Below are 19,834 nucleotides of genomic sequence, written 5' to 3' on the forward strand. Positions count from 1 at the left end.
GTGCAGCAAATGCAAGAAATATTCTGATGGCTTCAAGACGAGCAACTGGAGCATAGGTTTCATCATAATCAATTCCTTCTTCTTGAGAATAACCTTTTGCAACCAGTCTGGCTTTGTTTCTCACAACAATGCCATCACCATCTAACTTGTTACGGAAGACCCATCTAGATCCAATTGTAGACTTTCCTTTTGGTCTTGGAACTAGGGCCCAGACTTCTTGTCTCTCAAATTGATTGAGTTCTTCTTGCATGGCAAGAACCCAATCAGGATCAGCAAGTGCTTCGTCTATTTTCTTTGGTTCTAATTGTGAAAGAAAACCAGAGAATAGACATTCATTTGTCGTAGCACTTCTAGTCCTTACACCAACATCAGGATCACCAATAATCAGATCAAAGGGATGATCTCTGCTCCAAATCCTTTCCCTTGGAAGTTGTGTCCTTGATGATTCAGCAGTATCATCATTAGGCTGATGTGTATGACTAGTTGATCCACCAGCTCCCCCTGAGCTGTTGCCAGGTTGACTTGATGATCCACCACTAGCATTAGAGGAATCTCCAGCATTATTGCCATTTCCTCCACCATTGCCTGGATCATTATCATTGTTGTCATCACCTGTTGCAACCTCAGGTGGCACATCATCATCTGAATCAGAATCTGGATAGTTGTCAAACCTCAGAGATTCAGATGGATCAGCAGATTGTAAACTTGGTAGTTTAGTGTCATCAAATGTTACATTGACACTAACTTTCACTGACAGAGTATCAATTACAAAAACTCTATAAGCATTGTTTGTATAACCAACAAAAATTGCTTCAGATGCCTTTGGCTCAAACTTGTTCAAGTTCTCTTCACCATCCTTGAGAACATAACACTTGGCTCCAAAGACATGAAGATGTTTGACATAAGGCTTCTTGTTGTTATACAGATGAAATGGAGTTTTCATATGATCCTTGTTGATCAAAGTTCTATTCTGGGTATAGCAGGCAGTAGACACAGCTTCAGCCCAAAAGTACAGAGGAAGCTTTGCTTCAGCAATCATAGTCCTTGCAGCTTCGATCAGTGTACGATTCTTTCTTTCGACGACTCCATTCTGCTGAGGAGTCCTTGGTGCTGAATACTGCCTTCTAATTCCTTTTTCAGAGTAAAAGTTAATTAGAGTTTGATTCTTGAACTCTGTGCCATTGTCTGACCTTACAGCTTTGACTGGCACACCTTTATCCAATTCAACTAACTTTATATGATCAATCACTGTCAACGGGGTTTCATCCTTAGAAGCCAGGAAGTAAACCCAAGTAAATTTTGAGAAGTCATCCACAATAACCAAGGCATATCTTCCTCCATCAATAGATGCAACATTTACAGGGCCAAACAGATCCATATGCAACAAATGAAGTGGATCTGTAATGGTATTGATGGTTTTGCCTTTGTGAGATGCTCTCTTCGCTTTTCCTTTCTGACAAGCTTCACAAAGATCATCAGTTGAGAATTCCAGGGAAGGCAACCCTCTCACTAGATCTCTCTTGACTAGAGAGTTCATGGTTTTGAAGTTGAGATGTGAGAGCTTCTTATGCCATAACCAACTATCTTCAGCAGACGCTTTGGCGTAGAAACAGTGAACTTCGTTTCCTGGTCCTGAAGATAAATCAGCTACGAATATATTGCCTTTCCTTATGCCACATAGTGAAGGACGCTTATCCTTGATATGTTTGATGATACATATCTCCTTTTCAAAATGAACATAATATCCTTTGTCACAAAACTGACTGACACTCAGGAGATTATGTTGAAGTCCTTCAACTATAGGAATATCTTCTATGATGATCCTTCCAATTTTGTACTTGCCATATCCCACAGTACGACCTTTGCTATTATCAGCAAAACTGACTGTAGGGCCAGCTCCTTCTCTTATGTCCTCCAGCAGGGATTTATTGCCAGTCATGTGCATTGACGCTCCACTGTCAAGCACCCAGGTAACACGAACAACTCCACTGGCACCCTGCAAAAGACAACTTGATTAGACAGTCTTTGGGACCCACACTTGATTGGGTCCGGCAGTCTTAAAGAACTGATTTCTATTAGGTAATACAACAGAGCCTCTTGGGCTGATATTTGGCTCACTTTTGACTGAACTTACTTCCTTAACAAAAGCCTTATAACCCTTGGTTTTAGGCTTTGGAACATAAGTTTCCTTCCTAACTCGAGGAGGACTAGCAGTCTTTGATCTAGCATGCTTGTGGTTTGTGTGTTGTCTAGGTGTCGTGTTTTCATTTTTAGCATGCAAATTTTTAAAATAAGCAGACATAGTATTGAAAGCACAGAGCATACAGTTATCAACACCACAGAATTTATGACATGAATCAAATGTAGGAGCAACAGGAATATCAGTCACAATAATAGGAACATCAACAGATTCTACTCTACTATAGTTAACAGTTTTAAAGTTCTCAGTAGAATGACACCTATTGTTCTTGTTCTTACTATTAACAAAATTATTGGGCTTGTTGAATTTAGTTCTCTCAGAGTTGACACCTAAACCAGCTTTAGGCAACCTAACATTGCCTTTCACTTTAATTGGTTTCAGGTTTGTCAAAATCTCATCTCTCATCTCATTACTCTCTTTCATTTTAAGGTCTTCCTGTTTTAGTTCATATCTAATGACAACAGGAGTCTCTAAAAGAGGTTCAGCTTCTGAGGTTTTAAACAAAGGTTTAAGGGAATCTTTCAAAACAAAAGGAATCCCTCTCTCTTCAGCACTCTTCTTAAAAGGAGTAATGTTACTAGCCTTACCTACAGATTTGTTATAGTCAAAGCCTATTCCAACAGTTCTCTTGATCTCTTGTTTATCATTAAGTTCTTTGACTATCAAGGAGGCATCCTTAAAGGCTTTACATTTCACTTTCTCTTCGTCTAGCTGAAGTCTTAAAGCAATCTCACCTTTCTCTAGAACTTTGACTTTAGCACATTGTAATCCTAAGTCCATAGTCAATTGTTCTATTTTTGGTTTTAATACTTTCATCTCATTCATTTTATAAGCATGAATTTCTAAGACTAAAGTATCAATTTTAAGATTAGCAGCTTTCAATTTTTTAATAGCATCATCTCTTTCAAGTCCTAATTGCATAAACAGTTTAGGGCATGTAGGATCTACCTGAAAGCTTCCAGCAGGAGGAGGTGAAGATGATCCAGCATCAGCCATGAGAGCAACATTCCCAATCTGCTCTTCTTCATCACTATCTGTATCATCCCAGCTTTTCCCTTCTGCTAGATATGATTTGCTCTTGAAGCTTTGACTTCCAGAAGTACCATGATGCTTTCTTACTAAGGCATCATACTTCTGCTTCAGCTCATCATACGAATCTTTTCTTTTTCCTTGAACCTTGGGCTGTTTGCATTCAGTTGCAAAGTGTCCAGGTTCACCACAATTGAAGCATTTGAACTTGCTTCTATCCACCATCCCAGTCTTGTATCCTCCTTTGCTTGTAGAAGATGAATAGCCTCCCTTCTGAAACTTACTAACAGTAGGTTTGTATTTATAGGAAGGGTTCTTCCGGAATCTCATGTTTCCAAACTTCTTGGCAAACAGTGATAGAGATTGATCTTCTAACTGCTCAAGCTCTTCCATTGTATAGAACTCTTCGTCACCACTGGTAGAAGCAGTCTGACCCATCTCAGGTACAACAAATTCCTGAGTAGTCTTAGAAGGAACAACAACATCCTTCTTCTTTTCTTCCAGTACAGGTGACTCAACAACTAGAGCTCTTGAATGGTTCTGTGTTTTACCCCAGCCATATCTCTGTTTACTCTGAACTTGCTCCAGTTCATAAGTTTTCAAAACTCCGTAGAGTCTTTCCAGAGAAATCTCATTCAGATCTCTGCTTTCCCTGATGGCAGTGATTCTGTGTTCCAGATGTTCAGGAAGGGTTAAGAGAAACTTCATGTTGACCTCTTTCTTGTCGTAGAATTTCCCATTCAGATTTAAATTATTTATCAAATTATTAAGTCTGATAAATACTTCTGAAATCCCTTCACCGGGATGAGAACCAAACTGTTCATACTGAGCCATCAGTATCTCTTTCTTGTTTTCCCTAACTTCCTCTGAGCCTTCATTGATAATCTCTAATGTATCCCAGATTTGCTTGGCGTTCGTACAATTTACAACAGCATTGTACATCACTGGATTTAGAGATTCAACCAAGATTAGTTGAAGAGCATCATCTAAGTTCATCTGATCACTCTCTTCGTCTGTGTACTCAGAAAGTTCTTTCGGAATGACCTGATGAGGTATCAACATACCATCCTCTTCGTGTGCTAATATGACCTTCATCGGAGTAGTAACACCTTTGTCCAAAATCCCGATGTATTTTCTGTTTGCAGTGCGGAGGAATAGGAACATGTGCCTTTTCCATAGGCCAAAGTGTTCCTGGCTGAACGGTGGGATTTTAATGCTACTGATCTTTTGCGTACTCATTTTTTAGAGATTTAAAGTGAATAGTGTTTGGAGAGATTTAGATTTTTGAAAGAAAAATATTTTTAATCAAAATTAATTTTTGGAATAAAATTAATTCGAATAAAAAATATTTGGACGTTACAGAGTGTGTATAGGATCTGATACGGAAAAATGGTATCAACCGCTCTGATACCAATTGTTAGGTCCTGAAACGATTGTAGAAGGGGGGGTTGAATACAATCGTCACTAAAAAATCGCGGCGGAATAATCTGATTTGAAATAAACTTGTTAATCAGATTTTAATTAATTAATATAACAATGTTTTAAGTCGTTATATAATTAATAAGGTTCGTTTTAATGTCCACTAAAATTCGTAGAATAAATTCGACAGGATGTATTCTAGTTTAGTGATTAAAACAACCGAATGATCAAAGCACAGGAAACTGTGGATTTAACGAATAGCAAGTTACAAACAACTTGAAAGTTTACAAGGCAATGAACAAGAACAAATGAAGAGGTTGAAGCCATATTTATAGGCAACACCTTGAACTTGTATGACAAAGTTGGTATGACCATGCTACAAAGATCAGTATGACAATGTGAGCTAATGTCATGCTACAAATGAAATCAGTATGACAATGTGAGCTCATGTCATGCTGAAATAGAAATCGGTATGACATATCAGGACATTGTCATGCTGCAATTTTCGGTATGACAATCCATAGCATGACATATGACTTGCAGGTTAAGTCATGGAGTGGTATGACAATGTTTAGTAATGTCATACAGCATGAATTCGGTATGACAATTCATAGCAATGTCATACTGATTGAATTCGGTATGACAATGCATGGTAATGTCATGCCAATTCAAATTCGGTATGACAAAGTGTAACATTGTCATGCTACACAATTCGGTATGACAATTGAACTTATGTCATGCCACAGACACGGTATGACAAACCAGGTGCGGTATGACAATCTATATGATTGTCATACCGTGCCCAAAATCAGTTTTAAATAGATTTTCTTTAATATAATTAATTCAATAATTATTCACTTAATTATATTAATCATATAAATTCATAAATTAAATTAATTCAAGTGTGAATCAATTTAATAAATAAATTACATAACTTATATAATTAATTTGAGATGTGAATAAATTAAAAGAATAATTATATTGAGTACAGCCTTCAGCAGCAGGTCTTCTGACATCCTTTAAAAGATCTGATTCTTGTCTTGAATGAACGACCACCTATAGTTGATGCTGAATATTTAATCTGAGTAGCTGACACACAAATGTACTGTCTGGTTCATCTGTATCTAGCTGAATCAAATACTCCTTATCAATTAAACATTTGAGAAGTGGCTTGTTCGTCGAGTCTTTGTCTTCGTAGTTCTTCTTCATAAGTAGAAATAGTTTGGAATCTTTTGAATAAATAAAGTATTAAAACTTTATACCTTCTGGACTTCTGGACGTGCTACAAAATATTATTTGTACACTGAGGCTTGAACATATTAATGAACTTCTTCCAGTGGTGTGCAGCAGCATCCTGAAATTCTTCAGACATATGATTTTAACAAATCACTTGACGTTCTTCGTACGGATTCCTTCAATAGTGCTTGCTAATTTACTTTCTTTCTTATCAGAGTTGAGTTGATACTCTTAAATACAAATAGGCTTAACATATGCCTTTCATCTCTTCATAGCACTGCGTCCCTGGCCTCCCACGAAGGGTCCTCCGATGATCATTCGTACACTTCCAGCTCGAGTGTTGCGGCTGGCTTCTTGGTTATTCGTCCTTTCGGCTTTCTTTTCCTTATACTTCTTAGCCTCTTGGGCTACAAACTCCGTCAAGTACCCGGTTCTGATTAGGTCCTCTATGTGGTCTTTAAGATGGACACATTCCGCCGTGTCGTGCCCATTCAAATCGTGGAAAGCACAATATTTCCCCTGATCTTTCTTTCCAGGGGGTCCACTTCGAAAGGGCTTCCGGAAGAGTCTCGCCTTGTCTCCGACCTCAAAAATGTGATCTATAGAAGCTGTCAGTGGTGTGTATTCGTGGTACCTCGCTTCTCTTGTCTTTCTCATTGTCAACCTTGACTTGTCGAAGCCCTGCGTGCTGGTTGTGTTCACGGTAATGGGCGAGGTCTTGCCATCTCGGCTCGAGGATTTTTCACCAGCAGGCCTTACGTAGGGATTCCTCTTATAGGTGTTCCTCCTATCTGGGCTGTAAGACCTATCCCTCTTGTTTTTCCAACTGCTACGGCTTTCAGACTTTGACTCCTTCTTCAACTTAGCTAGGGATTCCTCGATCACCTTATGGGGTTCAGCCCTAGCAAAGAAGTCAGCTAGGGTTTCAGGCTCCCGCCCTTGCAACTCCTTCCAAAAGTCTGTTCCAGGCCTTACCCCCGCTATCAAGAAGTTCTTCAGGGTTTCCTTTGATGTCGGCCTAACCCGGGGTACCTCTGCGTTGAAGCGCTTGAAATACTCTCTTAGTGTCTCATGTTCCTTTTGCTTAATATTAGCCAGAGTGTTGGCAGGTGGGGCGTAGGTGACGGAAGCCCTGAATTGTCCCACAAACAGTTCGCACATTTTCCTCCAAGAACTGATGGAATCAGCGGGAAGCCTCTTGAACCAGTGATGAGCGTCATCCCTGAGGGTTGCAGCCAACAAGCGACATTTTGTGAGGTCTGGAATCTGGTAGACCTCCATCTCAGTGTCAAACCGGCTAAGATACTCAACGGGATCCGTGGTTCCGTTAAATCGCAGGTCGCCAACCCCCCTGTAGATACGAGGTAGGGGTGACTCCCTAACCTTCTTAGTAAAGGGTGACTTAACGGTAAGCTCGACTTTTGACTTCTTATCGGCTTTCACCTTCTTTAGGGCTTCCAACAGTTCTTCCATCTTGCATTTATCATCCCCATCATCAAGTGCAACCTCATAGTCATCATTTAGGGGCTGATCTTTCTTTTTGCTTATTTCATTGTCATTGTGCGACCCTGAGCTTTCCTCATCGTCATGAATGGAGATAACCTTTGACGGCCTTTGGTTTTTATCCTTTGACCGAGCTTCAGACACGGGCTTCTCATGTCTCTGACTGGGAGGAGCCCTATGTTGCGAGCCTTCAGGTCCATCCCCGTTAGGGCCCTTGTTGCCAAGCCTGTGCCGCAAGTCTTGCTCGGTCAGTTTCCTCCCAAGGCGGTCGAACACACTAGCAGCCTGCGAGTGCTCTCTATCATCCATTTCGGGGTTAGCTTCTTTCTCAGGGTTGCCACCCTCCTTCCTACCGCCTTCTCCGTCGAAATCTAGCTTGGTGGGAGTTACCTTGCTAGCCTTTTTTGACCTTGCTGACTTTCTCTTCAAGGAGGCAATCCTCCTACTCATTCTTTTCATTTTTGCCTTCATCTCCTCGTGGGTTAATTCCCCGCTTGGAACATCGCTTTCATCTTGCGTGGCGCCTTCCGGCGTCTTGGGGTTTTCGGTGTTTTCGGGAATTTCTGACATCTCTCCTCTCTAAGATCAGTAATCCCCCTCCTTCTAGCGCCAAAAAGTGTTGTGAGAGGAATTGATACAACACCCCCAGAACCGTTTAGCACAATTATAGGGATATCTATTACAACTACGAAAATCACGGCTAGCTCTTAGGGGCTACCGTTAACATAAACTAAGAAAAACAAATGAGAAACAAGTGTGTTTAAGGGTTGAGCTTGCAAAGAACCAAACAACGAGGCCGGAATTATGGAATTCCGTCCGGCAATTGCCCAGAAATATCTGTCACAAAGGTTACACGTGCCTCTCTTTAGAGTGTAGAACTCGTGAAAATGATCCAAGTCCCTTTGCAAGGTGCCTACATACCCTATATTTATAGGGATCAAGCCCATGTAGTTCTCGATTTAGGACTCTGAAGAGATAAGCTCTTATCCCCTCTAGTTTAGGATAAAACAGCCTTCTTTCAGTAGTTATCCAGCGGTATCCTACTCCAAGCAGGTCACTTGAAGCCTTCATCTTGCATGATTATCCGAATATTCTTGAATTATCTCCACCCATTGTAATTATCTCTATAATAGATGTATTTTTCCCTTAATTCGTAGATAAATAGCAGCTGATATATTCCCAATATACTTCCAATTCGTCCTCCTAGAAACAAGGAAGAAGAGTCCTGTTTGGAGTCTGCCTGTCGTTCTGCCCAGGCGGCGGAAGCCCTGCCAGCGGCATCTCCTAACTGCAGCCCCGTAACTGCAAGCCAGGATACACTTAGCGGTAACCCCTAGCAGCGGTAACCCCTAAAGCGCCTTCAGGTGCAACCCCGTTCTGATGGCAGTCTTCATTGTGCTTCCAATACAAGTCCATATACCTTCTTGTACACCTTCAATGATTCACCCAGCCGTGGTGAAGCCCATTATCCTTAACCGAATGATTCCAATAAGCCCAAATGAAGCCCAAATAATATGATGGGCTATAAAATAAGCCCAGGGAGATTTTATGGCACAACAATAATTAATTAAAATAATTAATCAATTAATATTTAAATTAATCGACCAAATAAAATAATTAATTACTAATTAAAATTAATTAATAAACTAATTTAGATTTATTTTTGAATAAAGAAATGATTAAAAACTATTTTTCAATTTAAAAATAATTAATTAAAAACAATTTCTGAAAAATGTAATGAAGGGGTTTAAACTGTCAGATTTCGAAAGTTTGGATCAGGGTATAAACTGTCACTTTTTGAAAGTAAGGTGTCAAATTAGTAAGTTCTAAAACTATGGTGACTTAAACTCACCATCTTCAAAACTATGGGGGACCAAACTGCAATTCTCGCAGCGGCCACCCCACCACTTCCGGATTCCGCGTTTTCCGCTTCCACTCACCTCCAAAATCACGAGAATGCATATTTAGACTACCCTAAACTCATTCGTATAGTCAAAATCATATATTAGCATGTATTTTAGCCGTAATTTTAAATCAAGACGAAGAACACCGCCAGAGCTTAAAAATCCGGCGAGCTCCATAAACAACTCGCACAAACAATCTGATTATATACATCGACTCCGTAAATCAAGACAAACATGCTGGTGTACTCAGTTTTAGTCCAGATTTCTTAATCAAAAATCTGATTAAGAACATTCAAGAACAACGAAGAAAACATGTCTGAAAATAAAATCTATTGTAGTACGAGAAAAACACGTACTACAATATGGAATCATCAAATCATACAAACAAGATAATTTACAAAAATTCATAATTTAAATCAATTAATTTTGAATTTTTGAAATTTAATAAGAAAATACCTGTCGAATCTGCATATAAAACGATGATTAAACTAGATTCTACGCGCCGACAGCTTCGTTTTGACTATTCATACGCCTCCATCGGATTCCAATAACGCCTTCAAATCTTCGTTTGATTGCGAAGAACACGAAGAACGCAGTTCAGTTTCTCTCGGTATTCGTGCAGAAAAACTGGTGAAATGATTTTAAGGGTGAAATAAAGCTGTCGAAAGGTCTATTTATATTTATGAATAATTGGTACCCCTTTGGATTGTTTATGACATGAAGATACGATATATAATAACTATATATTAAAAATACGGGTCCAATCGGTACTGGTTTCCGAGATAATTAGCAAAACGGGGCTTTTTAAATCAATGAGTGGTCTGCGGGTCCCATTTGCACGTATTTCGATAAAAAGTAATATAATAATCAAAATATCAGGCTTTCATGTATATCGAGACAACCAGATAATTATCAATAGTTAAAATACTCGCAAAACTCCGCCGAAACGACTCCGGAGAAAACCGTACTCCGGATCGAAAAAGTCAAAACACGGGAAATGTCCGGAATATTAAAATTAGGCTAAAGGTGAGTTTTCTCGAAACTTCCGGGAAGTAAAATCGCACACCGTTACGAGCAGACGGTTTTACGAATAATCAAATAATTAATAATTAAATATAAATATACGCAATTAAATCCGCAAATTGATCATAAAATCACATAGAAATCCATAAATCGATATGAGCATATCTAAATAAACTATATTTTATCCCGAGCATATAGAAATTAAAATCTCGCAAATACGAATACATATGAGCAGTCAACCCAATAAATCAGATAACATAAAATTCACAAAATTTCATATATAAATCACATAATATTCATAATTAATCAATAGTTAATTAACAAACGAATTCTCCGATACCACTTAATCACATAACACATATATTCACATCATAATCATCTAGAATTTTGAAAAACAATATGTGAAACTAAGTAATGAAAATATAATCATATACCAATAACACAGTTACCCGGAGTTTAATTATAAAACTTTGAAAACTCATTAAACTGGAATAAAATATTAAATCTTATTCCCTTCTTTGAAGAAAATCACTTTTATAATAATAAATAAATTTTAAAAAAGTCCGGGTCATTACAATCTACCCTCCTTATAGGGATTCCGTCCTCAGAATCAGAGAAAGAAGGAGGAGGCATATTCAGTATAATCCATATTAATCCATAGAACAAGTATAATCACATAGAACTATTCACATAGTCAATTCACTTTTCCATTAAAGCCAACAACAATATTTGCACAAATTAGATATATAATAATCACAACTAAATTTAAAAATCTGGGATATTACAGATTTCGTGACAAATTAGTAAAAATATGTTTTTATGGTAGCGAGCCCAACAACCTGAGATTTGGTAAAATAAAAATGAAAACAGGATGCAAAACCTTTAAAAACCATTTAGCACCTCTATTACCAGGACACAGTAAATTTCAGTAACCTAAATCTAACAGTTAGTCTAAAATTTGATTTGTCTTCTTAAAGAATCATGCCTGTATTTGGATATTAAGAAGCAATATATTCAAGAACTCGTAATTTTCTTTTGATAATTAAACACATGCACATACCCGCCTTGTCTTTGACAAGATTCGGACCCTCGATATCTCGTAGAAAGACGTCTTTGACAAGATTCGAACTCTCGACATCTTATAAAAGGAACGAGTGAAATATCATTGAATTAAGAGTTTGGTATTGCAGGTGGATTAAATGTTTGGTCTTGAAGGTGGATTTTATTAACAATAATGAGCAATTTTTGGCCTACACAAATGTTCCATTTCTCCCTTGGGTTGCAAGAACAATCGTGTCATTGCCTGTAATTAGAGCTTCGGACAATGCAGGCAGGATGCAATTCTGACGCCCGGTTCCATTAACCATGAACAGATTACATTCCACCGGATATCTGGATATATACTGCAAATATTGAGGAGACGGAACATATTAATTAGCACTGTCAAATAATATTTCACGACTTCCATAACAATACAAACAAAAATAGCATTCAAGATTTACCGACGAAAGTAGAAATGAGAATGTACCAAGGTTGTCACCAACATAAAACTCCTTGTCCTGTGCCCAAGCCTCATAATCAAATTATAAATTTGACGGTTTTCATTCAAATATAATAAGTTTAATTCGCTTGAAAGCAACTAAATTAATCAAAAATATTACCATAAAAAACGCCATGACCTTGTTGTATATGCTACTATCCCACCTGTAACCCAATCAAAATAACTCATTCCAATCCAATAACAATAACCCAATCAAACTATACTATACTTTGCAATTTCATATAAACATAATTTAGATAAACATAATAAGCAAACTTGATCATACACCATTCATTGATCATATACAATTCATAACAGATGGTAAAAGTTTTATGCTGCTAAATTAGTCTGTACAGAAGTTAGAAATTCATTCACCAAGGTTAGGCCAACGACTTGCAGTATTATATGCACATTTCTATTTGTGGATTTTAGTCTTAAAAGTCAAAGTGAATTTCCAAAAGTTAGCTTGAAAAGATTAGCTAGTCCTTCATAAACCTTGTATCCATTACAAGGGATAATCCTCTACTTCATCGTCAACGTCTTTGTTATATGCAAAATTATGGGAAGTCATTATATTGGCCAGGCCCACAAAAGGACGTAGTTGGGCCATGACAAGTGAGGCTGAGGCAACTTCAAGGAAGCCCTGTTAGAAGACAGGGCGCGCCCTATCATCAGGCGCGCCCACATGCCAGGGAAAGTTCGTGTAATCATGATTCAGAAGGGCAGCAGGTGATTCTTTATGTTTAGGGGGACGCCCTTAAACCTAAGTAAATCCTACTGTTGAAGTGATAAAGGCCCTACCTTGTAGTCTGAGGAGTTATCCTCCTTGGGAGGTAGAGGATAGAAGAAGAAGAAATGCCCTCGAAGGCTCTATCTCTGTAGTCTGGCGGGTTGTCCTTGTCGGGGAGAAAGGTAATGTCCATACATTTGGGGTAAGCTCTAGGGCTAGGCTTCATCGTATTGGGCCCCTTTCAGGAGGAAGATTCTACAAGGGGAGGCCCAGCCCATATGGGTCTCTTAGGAGAAAGAACTACGTACCGGCTTGATCCCCTATAAATAGGGGTACGTAGGCAGATTGTAGGCATCGATCATTCTAGAGAGCTATTCCAGTTAGCGATCTCGAACCCTTTGCTTACAATTGTAGCCGCCTCCATAACAAACAACTAACCACTCCCTACATTCTCGCCAACAAGAATCTTGATCTACGCTGCGGACCTCATCTTTGTTGACCTACCAGTTTTCTCCGTTAACAAATTGGCGCTAGAAGGAGGGGATAGTTCAAGATTTTCCATCAAGGAGAAAGATGTCGAATCACGGCGAGACAACGCCCGGCAGGAACCAACCGCCTGATCCCAGATCAGGAGGAGGCAATAATACCCCCGTCGACAATACACCGTCGGGAAACACTCCTCAAGATAGAGCGATCATCATAACAGATGGGGAACCCGTCGATATGCGACGTCCCATCTCCAACTCGCCGCCGGTCTTCATAAGTAACGAGGAGTTGCTTAAAGAATTTCACTATCTGAGAAACAAGGCGAGAGAACAACAAGCGCTCAGAGAGCGAATCGTTCAACTTGAATCTCTTGTGCCCGGAACACATCGTTCCGGGAAGCAACCCTTTGAGGAAGACAGTCAGTCAGGCCACCACGATGATAGGAGGCATGTGTTTGTTCCACGAAACTTGTTTGCATCAGGTGGCCAGACCACCATTGGAGGAGAAGGTGCCAGAGATGGAGGGAGACCTCCGCAAGATAGGCGAGCGGCTGCGCATCTGGAAGAGGCCAGTCGGGATATCAATTCTCTGGCGGAAAGATACAGAGGAAGAGTCAGTAGGGCAGATCTGCTATCCCTAATCAAGGATCTTGAAAGTAGGCCTGAGTACGCGAGTACCGGGTCAAGAACAACAAGCACGGGCCGAGATGGGCATAGGAAGGAAGTTCCACATGGGTCAGACTCAAAGGGCTATGACAGATCAAAAGAACAAGAACCCCGTGGCTTGGGTGGAAGAACAGAGCGAGACCCAATTGTGCTTGAAGGACGGCAGAGTCATGGAGGAACGCGCGAGCATGCGACGTCTCCGGGCAACGGAATGATTCATCAACAGACCATTGCCGATCCTCATATTCAAGCCTCATCTCAGGCCAATGTGCCCCCATCCGCTCAGACTCCCGCTAATCAATCCAATCCTCTTGCCACGACAAGTGATTTCACGACTACCGGAACACTACCATCAACGACTCCGCCACAGCCAAATGTCCAAACCATTCCAGGCATTGGAGCTATTGATGTCAACAGCCTTAGAAAGCTTCTAGCACACTTTGATGGAGGCCAGACATCTCTCTCAAGCCAAGCCCTATCACCATTCTCTGCCGAAGTGATAGAAGCTCCACTGCCAGCCAATTACAGAAACACCACGTCTGATCTAAAGTTTCATGGTAATTCGGATGTTGTGGAGTTTCTTGGAAGGTTCAATGTTGAAATGGGTGTCTACCAGATACCGGATCTTGTTAGGTGTCGGCTCCTTGCTTCCACATTCAGGGATAACGCCTATCAATGGTTCCGGAAGTTGGAACCCGCATCCATCATTACTTGGACAAACATGCAGACTATGTTCTTGACTCAGTTCCAGGCAACCGTCAAGTATGCTCCACCGGTCACCACTTTGGCAAACATCAAACAGAAGGAAGGAGAGACTCTCCATGCTTACTTCAAGCGTTTTAATGCGGAATAATCTAATGTTCGGGGAGCGACAGATGAGACATTGAAAAGTTTCTTGGTGGCAGGGCTTCGAGTAGGAACCGACTTTTGGAAACACTTGCAAGGCAATGATCCCAAGTCCTTAGCGGATCTTTATGCAAGGGCTGAAGCATACAAGAATGTCGAGCAATCACTGGCTGAGAGTAGGAAGAATGAGAGAAGCCCTGTTAAGGCCCGGCAAAAGAGGAGAGACCGGTCCCCAAGTCCAGAACAAAGGGTGAGGCGACGAAGTCCCAATCGGGTCAACACCACGTACAAAAGGAACTACACGCCTCCTAGGGATCATGAAGAAAGAGGAGATCATTGGACATCGCTCGCTGCACCAATTGACCACATCTTCGAAGTTAATCGAGACAAGGGACTCTTTCGCAGGCCAGCACCACTAAATTCTTGGAGAGCCAAGAATAAGGACAAGTACTGTGAGTACCACGAATCAACTGGGCATGACACCCATGAATGTAGGCAACTGAAAGAAGAGATCGAATCGCTAATCAAAGAAGGTCACCTTAATGAGTGGATAGTACGTGAAGCCCGATCCCGACGGGATATTCGAGCCAAAGACAAGAGAGGACTTGGTTATACTAGTGATCAAGAAAGGGGGAAGCAAGAAGATATCCAGTTCGTTAAGGAAGGGAGCATTCATGTCATCTTTGGAGGGCCACATTTGGCTGGTAAGGGGACCAAGGCTATGGAGAGATATGCAAAGGAAGCTAAAGGTAGGCCCCTTACCAATATACATAATTTGTCATCTAGGCCTCCTAAGATCTTTAGAGGAGAAGCTATTGACATTACTTTTTCAGAGGAAGATGCCAGATGGGTTCACCACCCGCACAATGACGCCCTAGTGATCGCCCTTCGTATTGGCCCGATGAATGTTCATCGAGTGCTTGTTGATAATGGTAGCTCAGTCAACATTCTTTACTACAGCACCTACCAGAAGCTGGGCCTCCCTGACAAGGATATGAAAGTTGAGGATGTGTACATCTATGGGTTTGGAAGAGAAGCGGTGAAAGTGAAAGGAACAATCCGGCTACCAGTGACCCTAGGAGAAGGAACATGTTCGGCCACCCAGGTCATGGATTTCATGATTGTAGATCACGACTCATCACATAACACCATTGTTGGGCGACCCCTACTAAAAGAAATGAGGGTGGTCACATCAATATACCACTTGTTTATGAAATTCCCAACACCGGGGGGAATTGGGATCGTGAGGGGGTGCCAATATGACTCCAGAGAGTGTTACCTTCAATCCCTCAAAGGTTTCAGGAAGAGTAGATCATTGAAAGAACCCACTGATGCGAACGCTAGTGAGGTGGTCAACTTGACTTATATTGTCCAGTTCCCTGATGAAGAGGATAGTTTTAAGCGAATAAAAGGGAAGGAAATGATGGAGGTAGATTCGGATGCGGAACTTAAGCCTTGCTCTATATGGGAAAAAGGGGAGACGTCCAGAACCAAAGAAGAGTCTGATCTAGACCCAAGGTTGCCCTTGGAGTCAACCAAGACCGGCCCAGCTGAAGATACAATTGAAATCCAAGTGGGAGAAGCCAAAGAAGCCAAGGTATTAAGAATAGGTTCCAAGCTAAAAGGAGAGTTGAAGGCGAACCTTATCCATTTCTTGAGGAGCAACTTGGATGTTTTTGCTTGGTGCCATGCCGACATGATAGGGATAGACCCGGGGGTAATGAGCCATCACCTGAACATTGATCCTACCAAGAAAGGGATGAGATAGAAGAGAAGACCTGTTAGTGGAGAAAGGGCCCAAGCACTAAAAGAGGAAGTTGACCGATTGTTGGGTGCCAAGCTAATTAAAGAATCATTCTACCTTACATGGCTGGCTAATCCTGTCCTTGTTAAGAAGCCTAATGGGAAATGGAGAACCTGTGTTGACTTCACTGATCTCAACAAAGCATGCCCAAAGGATAGTTTCCCACTCCCAAAGATAGATCAGTTGGTAGATGCCACGGCAGGACACGCCTTGCTAAGTTTCACGGATGCCTATTCAGGATACAATCAGATACCCATGCATGAGCCAGATCAGGAACATACTTCATTTATAACAGACAGAGGGTTGTACTGCTATATAGGGATGCCATTCGGACTAATTAATGCTGGAGCAACTTACCAACGCCTTGTGAACATGATGTTTAAGGAACAGATCGGTAAGACTATGGAGGTTTATGTGGATGACATGTTGGTCAAGTCCAAAGAGGCGCAAGATCATATTCAACATTTAGCTGAAATGTTTGACATACTCAGGAAACATCGAATGAAGTTAAACCCGCAGAAGTGTGTGTTTGGAGTGGAGTCCGGTAAATTCTTGGGTTTCATGGTAAACCATTGGGGGATCGAGGCTAACCCTGCAAAGATCAAGGCGCTACTCGATATGAAGCCTCCTCAGAATGTTAGGCAGGTACAGAGCTTGACAGGCAGAATAGCGGCATTAAATAGATTTGTGTCCAAGTCCTTTGATAGATGCAAGGAGTTCTTTAAAGCTATCAAGGATGCAGGATTAACGTTCGTATGGACAGACGAATGTGAGGAGGCCTTCCAAAAGATAAAGGAGCAGTTGGAAAAGCCACCTCTCTTGGCCAAGCCAGTAGAAGGAGAAACATTGATCTTGTACCTGGCTGTTTCAAGATACTCTGTCAGTGCCGTCCTTGTAAAGGAGGAAAAGGATGCCCAATTTCCGGTGTACTATGTTAGCAAGAGGCTTCAAGATGCTGAGACAAGATACACCAGCATGATAAAGTTAGTATATTCTTTGATCTTAGCGGCAAGGAAACTTCGCCCATATTTTCAGGCACATAAGATAGAGGTAAGAACCTCCTATCCCCTGCGCCAGATTATGCATAAACCTGAAGCAACAGGAAGACTTATGGAGTGGGCTGTTGAGCTAGGACAGTTTGACTTGGATTACAAGCCTAGAGCTACTATCAAAGGTCAAGCCCTGGCTGATTTCTTGTTGGAATTTGAAGATGATGCTCAGGAGTGGGCAATAGTACCGTAGAGTCCAGTTGTTGAACCCATTGATGGTCTTTTGGTAGAGAATGATGCATGGTGGAATTTGCATGTCGACGGAGCTGTCAACTCGGATGGAGCTGGAGTGGGGATAGTTTTGGTCAGTCCCGGGGGGTGTCGACTATTGAACGCCATCCACTTGGGGTTCCCCGCTACCAACAATGATGCAGAATATGAGGCTTTAATTAATGGCTTATCCCTAGCTATAGAAATGAAGGCTAGAAACCTTATTGTGTACAGTGACTCCATGTTGGTGGTCGACCAGGTAAATGGGGGGTTCTTGGCTCGAGGTTGGAGGACGAACCTATACATGACCCGCACGCAAGAGGTGATGAAGAAATTCAAAGAGGTACATTTGGAAAAGGTCCCTCGCGAGAAAAATGAAGGTGCTGATGCATTGGCAAAAGCCAGTTCTAGGAGGGACACTAGGCTATTGGGAACTATTCAATTCTGTGTTCAGGAGAGGCCAAGTGTGTCAAAAGCACAGAAGGTAACACGATTCAGAGAAGATCTGATGGAAGTCGAGGATGAAGTTGTGGATACCTGGATGACCCCAATACTTAAGTTCATCCAGAATGGCCAGCTCCCAGAAAGTGTAAAGGAAGCCCGGAGTCTTAGATACAGAGCAGCAAGATTTGTGATATATGATGGTATCTTATACAAAAGAGGGTTCAACCAACCATTGCTGAAGTGCATCGCAGGGGACGATTGCAACTACATCTTAAGGGAAGTGCATGAAGGAATATGTGGCAATCACTCGGGGAGGTAGTTCACTTGCTTTAAAGATCCTTAGGCAAGGATACTACTGGTCGACTATGAGGAGTGAAGCAAGCAAGTTTGTGCAAGCATGTGACAAGTGCCAGCGATTTGCCACATATTCATCTCGTCCTGCAACAAGTCTGACTCCGTTACTCAGCCCATGGCCATTCGCCTTATGGGGGATAGATCTCATTGGAGAGCTTCCAAAGGCCAAAGGAGGAGTCAGGTATGCAGTAGTAGCAGTTGATTATTTTACAAAGTGGGCCGAGGCCGCGCCTCTAACAACTATTACTGCTAAGAAGATAACAAGCTTTGTATTCAATTCAATTGTGTGTAGATTTGGTATCCCGTTCAAACTAATATCTGATAATGGGAAGCAATTTGATAGCAGAGAATTAAAGAAGTTATGTGATGACTTGAATATAAGGAGGAACTTTGCAGCTGTATACCATCCACAAAGCAATGGACAGACTGAAGCAATCAACAAAATAATCAAACACACGCTAAAGGCCAAGTTGGAAGAGAAGAAAGGTGATTGGCCGGAGGAGCTCCCGATGGTACTATGGTCATACAACACTATGCCAAGGACAACCACCGGGGAGTCGCCATTCATGTTGACATATGGCTGTGAGGCTATGGTTCCAGTAGAGGTTGGAGTAGGTTCCTTCAGGAGAGACCACTTTCAGGAAGAGGCCAATGAGGTCAACTAGAGGCTACATCTCGATATGTTGGAAGAAGTCAGAAGGGAGTCGCAAGTTAGGTTGGCAGCATACCAACAAAGGACAGCCCGGTTCTATAACAGTCGAGTCAAGCCTAGACCGTTCAAGATAGGAGACTTAGTGTTGCGCAAGATGATGCCTGGAATGAAAGTGCCAGGTCATGGAGTGTTTGGTGCAAATTGGGAGGGACCCTACCGCATTCGAGCTGAGATATTTGGAGGAACATACTACTTGGAAGACATGCAGGGGGAGCCCATTTCCAAGGCATGGAATGCTGAGCATTTGAAGAAATATTATCAGTAGAAGTAACATGAGAACAGCCAATAGACACAGCATGTATTTACCCTTTATGGCAGAACTCCCTTTGTAATCACCTGTTAAGTACTAAGTCTTGATACATTTCAACTGATTCTACTCTTTACAAAGACAGGGCGCGCCACGTTATTTCTATTATCTTGATATTGCTGTAATAGTTTTAACGTTGCCTTAGCATTTTAGTTTTTAATAATAAGGATCTCTAGAGTGAAGTAAAAAAAGGGAGTAATCCAGCGAATCTAGTCTGATTTGGTAGCATACCTGGTCGTAGAAAGGGCGCGCCGCTTTGTCAAATATAACAGATGTTAGGACAAGGTGTTGAAGAAAATATTGGTGACATTTTACAGATGATGCTTCGTAGGTTACTTATACATCAACAAACTAAGTCTCCAATATGTGACGC

The 19,834-nt window shown here is 41.2% G+C and overlaps 1 protein-coding gene across 1 annotated transcript; it reads left to right on the plus strand.

Annotated features, from left to right (window-relative positions):
* The first annotated feature begins 13,157 nt into the window (after positions 1–13,157).
* On the plus strand, positions 13,158–17,627 carry LOC135150410 (uncharacterized). The gene is made up of 3 exons (XM_064086698.1): positions 13,158–14,571; positions 14,641–16,298; positions 16,350–17,627. Exons 1-3 carry the CDS (start codon positions 13,158–13,160, stop codon positions 17,625–17,627), a joined length of 4,350 nt encoding a protein of 1,449 aa, XP_063942768.1.
* The last annotated feature ends 2,207 nt before the right edge of the window (positions 17,628–19,834 follow it).

Source organism: Daucus carota, chromosome 2 (assembly GCF_001625215.2).
Source record: "Daucus carota subsp. sativus chromosome 2, DH1 v3.0, whole genome shotgun sequence".
NCBI lineage: Eukaryota > Viridiplantae > Streptophyta > Magnoliopsida > Apiales > Apiaceae > Daucus > Daucus carota.

Coding starts and splice junctions, on each gene's coding strand:
- LOC135150410 (XM_064086698.1), top strand. CDS start 13,158: ATGTCGAATCACGGCGAGACAACGCCCGGCAGGAACCAACCGCCTGAT. Junction 14,572..14,640: donor TCTCCATGCTTACTTCAAGC/GTTTTAATGCGG, acceptor TCTTGGTGGCAG/GGCTTCGAGTAGGAACCGAC. Junction 16,299..16,349: donor TGATAGGGATAGACCCGGGG/GTAATGAGCCAT, acceptor GGGATGAGATAG/AAGAGAAGACCTGTTAGTGG.